The following is a 13,988-nucleotide window of genomic DNA, read 5'->3' on the forward strand; positions in this document are numbered from 1 at the left end:
TTTTTTTTTATGTACGGTGAGCCAAATTCGAACCTGCATTAGTTGAAAAACGTTCAGAAATTAACTAAAATAAAACAAGTTTTTTTTTAAACTGAAAGTAAGGAGTGACATTAAAACTTAAAACGAACAGAAATTATTTTTTATATGAAAGGGGCTGTCCCCTCCTCAACACCTCGTTCTTTACGCTAAAGTTTTCATTGTTTTAAAAAGTAGAGATGTGACAAAGAGTCAAACTTTAGTGTAAAGAGGGAGGCGTTGAGGATGGAACAGCACCCTTCATATACGGAATAATTTCTGTTCGTTTTAAGTTTTAGTGTCGTTCCTTACTTTCAGTTAAGAAACTTGTTTTTTTCATTTAATTCAAAAAAGAAAAGCCTATTGCCTATTGCTTACGCATAGTATTTGTTATTGGGAAGTGATCAGACATTTCTCGGGGAGGCTAATTTTCTCTGGGGGAACTTTCAGTGGTGAGATGTGGGGGATACACCCTCTTAAATATTTCACTCTTCACGTTGAAGTATTACTTTATATCCCAATCCTTTACGAACAACAAGTGAAACACAAGGTTTGTTAAATTAAAATAAGCTAGCTTTATGAACATTCTAAATAACGTTAGGGTAAAGAGCAAGGTATTGTGGAGGTGTTATCCTCCTCATATACGTATAATTTCTGTTCGTTTAAGTTTTAATGTTGATCCTTATTTTCAGTTGAAAAAACCTATTTTTTTTGTTTGATCACTCAAAGGCATAAACAACTCTCAGGGGAAAACATTAAAATGCCGCTGGTTTTGAATAGCCGAAAATAGCCAGTAGTTTATTTTTCTTTATCCGGAGGCTGAGCACGAGTACTATCAAATTTAGATTTTTGTGGTAAGCATTTATGCCACCGAGGCTTGTTTTTATATTATTCAATGTTTTGAAAAAAATTGTGCAAAATACTCTTTAATTACAATTTTTTGTTATGTAACTTTGGCAAAATTGAAGAGTTAATTGATTTGAGCAAAAAAAAAAAAAAATGATCGGAGATATCAAAATCGACATAATAGCTATAGAAAGTGAAAACATCGATATATCGTTTAATCAAGTTATCCCCCAACACTTCCAATTTAAAGCGAGACATCTCATCGTAAAACTCATCTAATAACGGACTTGAAGCAAAACAGTGGTATGCTTTGGTTGCGTGAGCTAATTGGCTATAGGCAGTTAGATTGCCTCTGCACCCACTTTGTCAAAGTAGCGTTAACCAGCGATGAGAGGGTAGAATGTGACGTAAATTGTACAAATAATGTGCAAAATTTTCCAGAGGTTCTGACTATAACTGAATTGATGATTAACTTGCTCAGTAAATTTCAATAGAACACAAATGTATTAACTATAACTTCACCCAAGCCATAGTGGATTTCATTTTTGTCGATGCTCGGATGTCTACTCAGAAAAGGTAGAAAATGGAAAGCAGCTCAGTGAACCAAGCTAAAGCAACCAAAGAGAAACAAATAACACAAGCCACATGTTTTTGTTTCAGCCTCACGGACCTTCCCCAGTGGCAATAGAAGAGCGAAAAAGGAGGGGGAACGGTCCTTTAAATAATAAAATAAGGAGGCTAGGTCCATGTGGAAATATGACTTTGGGTCCATCCCCTATGTTAATCCCAATTTTTCTAAAACTTCCCCTTGGGTTTATTACATTTTCAATTCCGCATGCTTTGCAATACTTCAAATTTTTGCCCCACAATACCATTTGCTACAAAAAAAATGCTTGGATGCTGGCCGGGACAAAACAAAAGTAAGGCAACAAAATCTATTTTCCTGAAAAGACAAGCAAAATAGAGGAAACAACTTAAAAATGAAACCCAGGAATTAGTGTCAAGGCTGTCGAAACACTACACACTATCAATATTCAGCATCAAAACATATGATTTGTACTAAATCATGTAAAATTTTAGGCAATCCTTTTATTACAGTTGATTTTCTGTATAATGTTTTGAAAGTTGACTTAAGACTTATTCCTTATTTGCATAAGACTCGTAATTAATTTTTCTATAGATTTTATCTTGTTATGATTTAGGGATTTAGTACTGCACTTGTCATGGTGTTTTTCCATGATTATCTGTGTTTTTTTTCCTCTAAAAACATCGTCTCTACCTACGCATATGTAATTAAGCTAGTTCCATCATTTTTTTTTACTGAAATTATTTTTAGCAAATATTTTCCCCAGTAGGACAATTTTTACGAATTTTATTATCTAAATTAATTTTTTCCCAAACCTATTGGCAGAAACTAGCCCTACCTGTTAGCATTGCTAAAACCAAATAATACTGGAGTTCTACTCACCTTATTCTACTTATCAGCAGTGGCGTAGCAAGGTCTTGTGACACCCGGGGTGGAATTTCGACTGGTCACCCCCCCCCCCCATCCCACCCAACAAACATTTAAAACTCGTTGAGTAATATTTGTTTATGGTGGAAACATGCAATTAAAAAAGGTTATTTGAAGTATTTAAATTAAGGAGTGAAAGGAAAAGTAAGTTGCATGCTGTTTAACGTTGGTATGTAAACATTTTAATGTAAATAACTTACATAAATTTAAGCAAAATACAATATTTTTATAGATATTAACATTATTATTACAGTATCAAACAACACCGTTTTAATTCGTGGCATACATTAAGTAAGGCTAAAATGGATAGGGGCTTTTATTACAAACGGTTTAAGAGGACATATAAGAATACCTCTAGCTTTCGTATTTTATTATTGGCCTATCTGAAGTATCTTTTAATAAGCTTGAGCTTAGAAAAACGCCTCTTCCAAGAAGAAAAAGAAACATACAATATCAGGCAAGTCATTAACGTTAAGATTAGATAATAAATAGAGTCTTGGAGTTCATTTACAACTATAAACAGACAGAACCCCAAAAAACTCCAACTTAGAGCTACTTCTTCGGTAGCGTTAGCCGCTTGTAAAAACCTCTTCAGACATGGGGTTTCATTTAACATGTCCCCTGAAGATATTGCTTCGGAATTCTCAGCTAAACAGCCCACTAATTTTAGCCCTTCAGTTTCTGAATTCTTTACTAAGTTCCTGGACCCAAGATAGCAAACCGAAGTGATATTCCTTCCATGCCTTGGCAACGCGTGTTGATTTCTTGTTGAAACGTGTCAATGCACTCTAACATCGATATTTTTAGTTCATCTTCCAAAGTTAGAGGATCGTCTGAAGCTTTTTCTCCGGACATCGGTTTTTTTCTTCTAATATTTCTTCATTTGGCTTGGGGAATGTCCATCTCATCACGAATAGGTTTTGCAAATTCCATTGCCTTTTCCACAAGACCATGTCTATTATCATTCAAAAAGGCCTTTTAACTTCTCATTTTGATGAGGCACTTTTCGAAACTTATTCCGACAATTTGCAGGTATTTTTGGGCGAGGTCACAGTTTATAGAATTATCTATAAACTCTATAATTCTATAAACTGTGGGCGAGTGTGACTTCTTCAAGGACACTACCGCATTCCATAAAAATAAAAAGCACAAAAATGAGAAATCTCACAATAAAGTCAACAAAGTTTGAGCTGCTCCTCTAGTGTCGAGAGTTTCCGACGAGTCAGAAAGTTTCTCAATCTCAATGGTTTCGACAATCTTCTTAAAGCATTTAAACACTGGCACTGGCTTAACAGCTTCATAGTGAGCACTCCACCTGGTTTCCGCGAGCCGTTCGACCGTAACTTCAGCATTTGCCAAGAGGACATTCCATCTGTGTGTTGAGCATTAAGAAAGAACATACAAACTTTCCAATGTACCAAAAAATGTCATACAGGAAGGAACTGCAGCAAAAGAGTGCACAGTTCAACTAAATCCGCAAAGATTTAGTGAATGGGTGACACAAGGTACAAACAATGCTTTAGGATTAAGCTCACTAATCATAGCTTGTACTCCTGAATGTACTCCAGCTATTGTTGAAGCGTTATTGCAGCCGTGCCCTCTGCACATTGCTATATCCAGACAATCTTGCTCAATTGCATTTAAAATATCCTGTGTAATGTCCACGGCTCTTTTTCCTGTAAGCTAACGATAGCCTGAAAGTGGTTATAGGCGTTTACCCCCGCGGTGATAACCCCCTGGAAAATACCCCCCCCCCCGTGGAAATACCCCCGGAAAACATCCCCGGAAAATACCCCTCCGTGGAAAAAAAGGCTTTCCAAATTTGAGAATTTTATTTGAGTTTTATTTTTTTGTATTTCAGTAGAGGGAAGGAATTTATCGGGGGCTTTTTCTTCGGGGGTGGAGTATTTTCCGTGGGGGCGGTATTTTCTGTGGGGGTTACTTTCCACGGTGGGGTGTTTTCCGCCGGTGTATTTTTCGGAGGGTATTTTCTTGTGGGGGGTAGTCGCCAGGGGGTAAATGCCGGCCACCCCTAAAAATGACTGCTTTACTTCAACTTTCTTGTTCTCAATGTGCTCGTAACGAATTACTTTACTCATTTGATCAATGTGCAAGGCTTCAGGTGTGCTGTCAAACATTATGCTAAAATATTTATGCATTTTTTTGTGAATTTATATCACTGTTTGTGAAAAACTGTCTATTAAAAGGTCGGAGTCTCAAATGCCTATATTTTTTGGGGATATTTCCAATAAATACCAACAGGGGGATTATAGTGTCAATGTCCCCAGAAAAAAAAAAGCGATACCTATTTAAATTTTGGTAAATAAAGCACCTGGTAACACTTATCCTCCCCCTCTTAAGAAACTTGCTGGTGGCAGTCATGAACCCCTCCATCTCTGCACAATTTGTATATGAATGTAATCTTTTACGTTACACAGACAACACTGGAAAAACTAGTTTTAAATCCATTAGCTATCACCGAATTTTCAAGCGGTAGGTTTTTGTACCTCTTTGGGGCAAAATTTTTGTTTAGAGCCACAAAAACACAGAAAACGCCACTTAGCTGTAATACTGTCTTTTTTGGTACTTAAAAAGGGCACTAAAATTCTTAATTTTTTCGTTCGAAAGAGCTTTGTCCTGATTTTCTAAGAACGTTGGTTCGATGCATCAAACTTCCAGAAAAAATGCAGAAACTGTGCATTTTTATAGGTAGGGGGTTGAAATTACTGCGATAGAAGGATTTTGGTGCATTGAATTGCGTAATCTTCAAACCGTATGCCTATATAGTAAAGGCCATAAGGCTTCAATGTTTTATTATTACTATTTTTTCCCATAGGCGCTTCATATTGAAGGGATGGTCTTATAAACTTCGAAGGTCACTCATTCGATTTGAAATTGAAAGTTCTAGCGCCCTTCTTGAGAGTCAAAAGTAAAAGGAGGGCAACTAGCCCACCCCCCCGGCACGCCCACTTTCCCCCAAATGCATCAGATCAAAATTTTGAAGCATCCATTTTGTTCAAACGAGTCCAAAAGTCAAATAACTGTGCCTACAGGGTTGATGGAACCCTCACAGTCCCCTGGACAAGGGCTGTAAGTTATGCAGTCTGTCCATTGTTAACATATAAGGTTTTAATGGAAAGGGTTATCGTATAGACTTTGGAAAAGGCTCATTCAATTTTAAACCGTAATTTCTAATTCCCTTTTTAGAGGCAAGAGTGATTGGAGTACAACAGTCCTGCACGCCCCTTGTTCCCCAACTGCTTCCGATCAAAATTTTGAGATAGCCGTTTTGTTCAAAATAGTCCAAATGTCATATAACTATCGTTCCGGGTTTGATAACCCCGTCAGACCTCAGAGCAAGGGCTAGAAGTTATGCAAGTTGCCCATTGTTAGCATATAAGGTCTTTGTGGAAGGAATGGTCGTACCAACTGTGGAGGTTGCTCAATCGATAGGAAATTGAAAGTTCCACTTCTTTTTTAAGAGTCAAAAGTCATCATAGGGCGACCAGCTCCCCCCCCCGCCCCCAATTTTCCGCAAAATACATCCGGTCTAAATGTTGAGACAGCCATTTTATTCAAAATAGTCCAAAATTCAAATAACTATGCTTCAGGGATTGAACCCCTGCCCCCGGAACCCAGGGTAAGGGCTGTAAGTTATGTAAGGTTCTTATTGTTATGCAATTTGCTTATTGTTACTTTGATTATTCGTTAAATTTGATACTTTGTTACTTTTATATCGTTACTTTGATACTAGTTTTGATACTTTGGTGAAACTTTGCCCAAAAAAAAGCTTATCAAAGAAAAGTAAACGATCTTGCTGATCTTAAGCTAAACTTAAGATCAGCAGAAATAAAAACCTATGATGATTCAAAATCAAAAACAGTGGCGTAATTTCATCAAAATCCTGGGGGGGCAGTTGGAGCCAATTTTCCCAAATCAAGTAAAAATGACAGTAAAAACTGAAAAATGAGCCATTTGGTACCATGAAAGTACTATATAGCAATATAAAATACTATAAAGATACTTTATAGTGCTATAAAGGTAAATATATGCTAAAAAAACTGATCTGTTTCTGTTGATGCTTGAATTATGCAGGCTTATATTAGTTTTGACAATATTTTGGAGAAACTAAATTTCAGCTGGAGGGGGGGGGGGAAACTTAGGTCGGGGGGAAAGAGTTTAGGAGGGGCAGTTGCCCCCTGCCCCACAGAAAATTACGCCCCTGCTCAAAGCGATCAGAAATTACTATTACAGAATAAATGAAACCCAAAATGGACAGAAATTAAATAAATAATCATAGCAAAAAAACATCCAACAGGTACTAATATAAATGAAAAAATAAATCTTAAACGAGTAAAACTTAAATTGAATATGCAAATCAAGCTTTAAACAAACAAAAATCACTACAAACAAGAATTTGGTCTTCCCTAACAAGAATTGCTACATTCCCTAAATGTGGAAGTCTAAAAACTACTGCGTCATTGACACTTTACTGAAAACTATATGTGTCTTGTACAGTCTTGGAAAGAACTAACAAAATTAAACGGTGCTTGTCTAGAATCCAGTAAACACGCGAAAAACAGCATCTAGAATCTTATTAAATTCTAGTGAACAGCAGGCTTCCGCTGCCTTGTGAGGTATTGCTCACTCCGTGAAAAATTTTAAAAATCTAGTTTTTTGGGGTTGAAGGGGCAAAAAAGGTACTTAGGTTAGGTTACGTATTTAATATGTGCTATGCTTTACCCCCATCCACCCACCCACCCCCTAATGTGCAAATATATAGCCCAATTATGTTCATAAACTATTATATTTTCATCCTAATTTGTTTTATTTGATTAGCATTAACGAAACTTCACTTATCACGTGTTTACTGGATTCTAGACAAGTACCAATTAAACTGGATATTTGATATGCAATGATATTAATTGCTGAAACCTCATCAGTTCAAGATTTTATTTTACTGTGATATTTATTTCTACTTTCAATGTTGCAATAAGTACAACAAAATTATAATAATTCGTTCTCAGTAAAGCGCCAATGACGCAGTAGGTTAGACTTTTACAGTTAATGAAAGGGGCAGTAGCCAAATTCTTGTTTGCAGTGATTTTTGTTCGTTTTAAGCTTGATTTGCTTGTTTAATTTAAGTTTTGCTCGTTTTAAGATTTATTTATTCATTTATATTAGCACCTGTTTTATATTTGTTTGCTATGATTGTTTACTTAATTTCTGTTCGTTTTGGGTTTCATTTATTCTCTAACAGTAAAAGATTTTTGTTTGTTTCATGCTTTTGTTTGTTTCATATTCAATTAAAATTTTACTCGCTTTAATATTAATTTTTTCACTTATATTAGTACCTGTTGGATGTTTTTTTGCTATTATTATTTATTTAATTTTTGCTCGTTTTGGGTTTCATTTATTCTTTAAAAGTAATTTCTGGTCGTTTTGAGTTTGAATTACTATAGGTTTTTATTTCTGCTGATCTTAAATTTAATATGGCCGTTACTTTTTCTTTGAAAAACTTCTTTTTGGAAAAATTTTGTTTTTAATTAATTGCTTCTAAAGGTCTTATAAATTAAGACCAGCTAAGTTGTAAATCAGATCCTGATTCCTGAAGGTACTCTCGGCTTACTTTTTAAACCTTCCGAGAAATAGGTAGTCAACAATAGATTTTACTTGAACATCATACCCAATTAAAAACACCCCTAGGCAGAACCCACTATTTACTCAGAACTATTACTAAAGTTTGGTCCCCTATACAAAATAACAAATTAGGCGCTTGACTCAGAGCTCGACAGGGGTGTACAGAATGATTTCTTAGGAAAAGAAATAGTCGTTGGATTCAAGGGTTACCGGTTACATCCTGGACACACATTAGAGGTTCAGACGTAATTCTGGCGGCAAGTTTGGAGATCGGATTCTATGTCTTTCATGGTAATGCGCCTTGAAAGGTGCGTCAATTTTAATTGATGCGACGAGGAATACTAACTGCGGTTCCAATAAGTAACAAATTCACAGCAAATTTCAAATAATTTCATGAAAACTTGTACTTTTTGTTATTTGTAAGAAAAATTATTAGGCTGTTTTAAAACTAGTATACACTCGTATCCCCGCCAAATTTCAAAGTGATTACCCACTTTAATATATACAAACCTTAACAGCTTAGGTTTGTCCTAAGTTCTTCCACAAACTTCCACCTTTAAGGGAAAGAAAGAGAAGAAAATTTTCTCTTGAGAAAATGGGGTCTGAAGGCTCGTAGGCAAGATTTTTTCGGGGGGGGGGGGCAACAACAAAATGAATAATTAGGATAAAGTTTCCAAAAACTCTGAGAAATTCAGGATTACAGGGGGGGACAGGCCCCGAGGCCGCTCCTCTTTTGCTTGCTCCTAGATCCAATGCCCCGAAAAGTGTGTTTCTGTGCGAAAGGTCTGGTTATTGGCTTTTACTAGTTAGTATACCAACCTAATGAAGTGGTTTCTCAGTGACTGATGTAATATATCAATAAGTTTTTTCCTCCGTGCAATTACCAACTAACAATATCAGCGCGCATTTTTCCATTAGCTCGTGGAAACAGATGTTAGCTAGTATATTTTGGTAGTTAACAGTTCTTAGAAATGTGTTGATCGGGCGGGAAGTTAAAGAAAAAATGGAAAAAAAACAGCATAGCCTACTAGGCTGGTTTATTTCTTAAATATTTGCTGAAAACTAACTTGATAGCTATAAGAAATATTAGTACTCGTATATTTTCTCTTCTAATATTTATAGCGTAGATAGTAGCCATCCTGATTTGTTGCATCATCGGTTTTTGAATATGGTGCTTCAAATTCAATAAATGCGATTTGATTTGTTAAAGGAATTTCCTAACAATATTAGTTAACAATTAATTGTTATTTTACAGTATGTTGCAAGTTTTTATCTGTCTCGATGTCCAAGATGAAAAAATACAAGTTCAACTGGCTGCGAAGTTAATATATTTTCAATCTTTTCTTGCCTAAATTCAGATTTTGTTGTGAATCATTATATTTCTGCGCTTGGGGTTGAGACAGCAAACGGCATCGTGTATGCTTGCTAAACTTTAAAAATCCTCTCACCGTTAAGAAATTGAAGCTTAATCCTTGTTCCTATGATTTTTATGGATTTGTTTCCGGCCAAAAAAATGACCTTTGGATCTAAGAGACAGTTGTTTCAGCACTGAATGATGAGCAGATGGAAGCATAGATATCATTTTGTTTTGCTTGAAATCCTTCACGAGAAATAGCCAAAAACGTATCCACGGGGGGGGGATGGAATACTTTTCTGGAGGGGATTATAAAAACTTAAAAAACGCATCAAGAATTTGTGTATATGCATTTTTGCTATGTTTTTACGAGCCGGACAATATTTTTTTGGGGGAGTTGGGGGTGGAGCTCAAACCCAGTACTCCCCCCAGACGTGGCCTTGGTGAAAAGTAAGGTTTGTTGCTCTTGAGACATACCTATTATTAGTTTCTGACACAGTTTATAGAATTATCTATAAATCTAATTATCTAATTCTATAAACTGTGGTTTCTGATAAGCATTTGAGGCCAACTCGTTGTCGAAAAAAAACTGTTCTTAACTCAAATAAATTGGAAGCAAATAAGGAATTTTATGTTTTGAGACAAAGCAGCACAAGACAGTAGCTTATGTATGCACTATGTTTTATATAATAAAATTAATTGTGTATCAGGAAATAGGGAGTTTAGTTAGCTTTAAGCAGAAGTGTCATATTTTGGGACAGTTTTCAAGGAACGTGTCATAATTTTAAAAGAAAAAATTCTTCTTTGGGTTTTTAAAAGCTTTATAAATTTTAAAAGCTTTGAATGGCAGAAAACTATAACGCTTAATCACTGACAGTAGAACAAAACAAAAATGGTGCTCCGGTAGCAAACCGACCACAGATTACTCCTCAAATTCACGCTGCATGTGCACCGTAAATCGGATTTCATTTAGCTCGGCTGCTGCACCTCTCTACCCAAGTATTCACGATTGGTAAACAAGAACCGGTACTCTTCTATTAAACGGACTCTTTTATGTAGTGCTAGTTTGGTTAATGCTAATGAAATAAAATAAAATAGGATGAATATATAATATTTTAGAAACAGATTGAGCTATATATTTAAACATTGGGGGGGGGGGCAAAGCATACCATATATTAAATACGTAACCTAAACTAACCTAGGTACCTTTACCCCCCTAAACCCAAAAAACAACAATTTAAATACAGTTTTTGCCTTTGTTTGTATCCCAGAAGGCAATGTAAACCTGTTTTCATCACGCGTCTCAGTCTATTTCGTGACTGGTAGGCTATGTATTGCCGTATATAAAAGAGTCCGTTTAATAGAAGAGTACCCAAGAACCTTATCAACTGTGTCAAATTTTGAGAACCTATTGATAAGTTCAGTCAAATTCAGTCAAAACAGATATTTTTTAACTCATTGTCGCGTAATCTGTAAAATCTAATTCGATCCCCACTGCCATCTAGAGTACCTCATTTGTATAATCCTACAACTTTAATTATAGAGTCGAGTAATGCAAGATATATTTTACTTGTAAAACTTCGGAAATAAATGTTATTTTAGTAAACATGAGCTTTCTTGTCAGTATTCGTCATGAAATTATTAACTGCATTACGAAGATTTTTAATTGGTGATTGTGGTGAGATTTTTAATCTGGTGATAAGATTTATTATTATTATTATTATTATTATTCGGATTAATCCGCCAAAGGTGTTAATCTGGTTCAGGGTCAATTGGTCGCAATAATACGATTCCTTATAATATTCTTTTTCTACTGAATGTTTTCTAAAGCAAAAAAGATTGAATTTGCAATTACAGCTCTTCTTACGGAACAACCGCTCTTTGCTCCTGAGCTCCTGACTCCGGCTGTGCTTCGTTTCTTGAACATGCTGCTGAAAATGTTAAATATTATGTTGAATATGGGCCTACACATTCTAAACATCGTATTCACCTTAATTCCAAGTTGAAGGCTCGATGTTGCACCTGAACACTCAAATGCTGCATTAACTTCACCAATATTCGCTTTAATCAAGTCAGCAGCAGTGACCAATCCATGACCAATTGCAAGCAGGGTGTAATCTGCACCAAGCTCCTTAGCAAAATCCAAGCGAGATTGCAATATGTCTAAGAAAATACATAAAACAGTGAAAAATCTTTGCACAAAAAAATCTCATTCATAGGCAACACTCATACTTTTAAACTTTATTTTTTATCCTTCCCTTTTTGCATTTTCAGGCAACATAAGGTTCCTTAAATATTATTCAAACGGGGAAAACCTACACAAACAAAAATAAAGGGTTGCCACCTTATGGTCTCCTGAAAGCGAACATCTGAAAGCTGGCTAACAAATGAAATAATCTAACTTTATGATTCCAGAAAAAATTCAGCGATCTCAGAGTTTCAGTTTATTATCTCTGTACCTTCATCCATTTTCAGTGCTCAAAAACTCATCACATCATAGCTAAAATAATTTTTTCCCCGTTGCACTATGCTCATACATATATGAAACTCTAAATAGATCTGAAACATATCTGAAACTAGACATAGTTAAAAAAGAGTAGGATAAAAAAATCATTCTTTACAGCCCATATCCCCTTTACCCAGGATCCCATCCAGGGGGAAAGTATCCAACCACATTTAGGCTTATGTATAAATCCATAATTGAATTATTGGCAACCACAAGAAGATGTTGGGACTACCACTAGCAAAAACTAGTTCATGTATTTTCGCCTTTTTAGCCTGCTTAATGTCTGAGGATGACGGAAATAGAATTCTTTTTGGACCTAGCTTGGATGACAGAAATAAAATCATTTTTAGATCTAGCTTCTTTTGGCCACCACCTAGGCGCGGAGACCAAGGGAGGGTTTTCTCATGTCAGATCGAAAATCCTTACATGGTTCTAGTTCAAAGAAGTTGCGGCATAATCACCTAGTTCCCAGAAATGATCGGTGAACAACGAGCAATTTGAATAATGCCCATGAGGTCAAGTGTTTCATGTCATCCATGGAGGAATATTTATTGGACATTCAGACTTTTCAAACCAAAATAGCAGTAGAAGGCTATCTTATACTCGTGACATTACCACGTGGTTTATGGTCCTAATATGGGCATAGAGTCATTAGGGAGAACACGTGGCTAATGGGGTCAATGACCTCTTTTTCCAAGGTCGATTTATTTGATGTTTCTATGTGTAATAACTCCAGGGCGAAGGTTGCACATGCGCATTGAATTCTAACGGTAACAATGTTATTGATCTAGGACTCGTGGGGGATGTGAATTTCCTAGAACTTGATTGCGTAATCAAAGTGTGTCAACAACAACAACAACGCCATTGACATTCGCTGAGAGCGTGCACTTACAACAGCAACAACATCGACCGTGGAACACCTGCGCTGTCGACCTCAATTCACCTATCGTGAATCAATAATTTCCCCTTAGAAACAACAAATTAATTTCCCCTTTCTTGACAGATCAATCAATCAATGACATCATCTGTCAGACTTTAAAAATTTTCGCCTAGAAACAATTCTCCAGGAATATATCCAAATCATTAATGTCTTTGCCTCGGGAACAACTCTTTTGGTCGAACTCCAAAGGATATTAATAACCAAAGGAAATGGAAACAATTAGGCAAGAAACATCTTAGCGATGAATTGTTTTAGCGCGCGAAAAGGTTTCCTATTAATTTGAAATGCGTTAGCGCAGAGATGCCAATAACAAAGGAACACGCTGAATTTGCGTTTAGTGATTATTTGGGCGAAACCATTTTAGACAGGTTATGGAACTATTTCGGCGAAACAGATAGAGACATTTTAAAAGAAGATTTTTGAAGAGATTTTAGAAGAGAATTTGAGTGTGGTCGTTATAATACACAAGTTTCATTTGAACAGTGTTGTGAGGTCCTCTAACCCAACCCCAAAGGGTTCCAATCCTCCTACCCCAACCCCGAAGGAAGCCCCCGGTCCTCAAAGGCCCCCCAAGCTCCCAAAGGCCCTCCACCGGTTCCCAAATGTCCCCAGGCCCCCAACTGCCCCCCGGACACTCAAAGGCCCCCCCCAAGCTCCCAAAGGCCCTCCCTGTGCCCCAAAGGCCCTCCCCCGGCCCCCAAAGGTCCCCCGGACCAGAGAAGCGCCGCCGGGATAACACACACAAACACACACATATATATACACACACACACACAAACACACACACACACACACACACACACACACACACACAGACAAATACAAAGAAACACACACACAGAAAAACACAGAAACATACAAACATAGGTGAGTGTTTTCTGAAACATATGATTTTTGATATTTAATTTTATATATCTGACTTTTCATAACCGGATTTCTTAGTCTTTCGTAGGTGTGTGGTGTCTGAAACCTATGATTTGGGATGTGTGGGTTGATATTTTTTTACTTTTCTGAGCAGGATTTCATAGCCATTCGTAGGTGTGTGTTGACTGAAACATATGATTTGGGATATGTAATTTGCTATTTCTGACTTTTCATAACAAGATTTCTTAGACTTTCATAGGTGTGTTGTTTCTGAAACCTATGATTTGGGGTGTGTGGGTTGCTATTTTTT

General features: G+C 36.5%; 1 protein-coding gene across 1 annotated transcript in view; it reads right to left on the reverse strand.

Moving 5' to 3' along the window:
• Positions 1 to 13,988, reverse strand: part of LOC148940014 (sorbitol dehydrogenase-like) — a 185,923-nt gene that overhangs the window by 54,143 nt on the left and 117,792 nt on the right. The window contains exon 6 of the mRNA XM_089106249.1: positions 11,359 to 11,531. Within this exon, the coding sequence (XP_088962375.1) occupies positions 11,359 to 11,531 (173 nt within the window). The remainder of the gene's footprint in view (positions 1 to 11,358; positions 11,532 to 13,988) is intronic.

The sequence above is a fragment of the Artemia sp. Qi Xiang Cuo genome, chromosome 20 (genome assembly GCF_049724085.1).
Source record: "Artemia sp. Qi Xiang Cuo chromosome 20, ASM4972408v1, whole genome shotgun sequence".
In the NCBI taxonomy this organism is placed as follows: Eukaryota; Metazoa; Arthropoda; class Branchiopoda; order Anostraca; family Artemiidae; genus Artemia; species Artemia sp. Qi Xiang Cuo.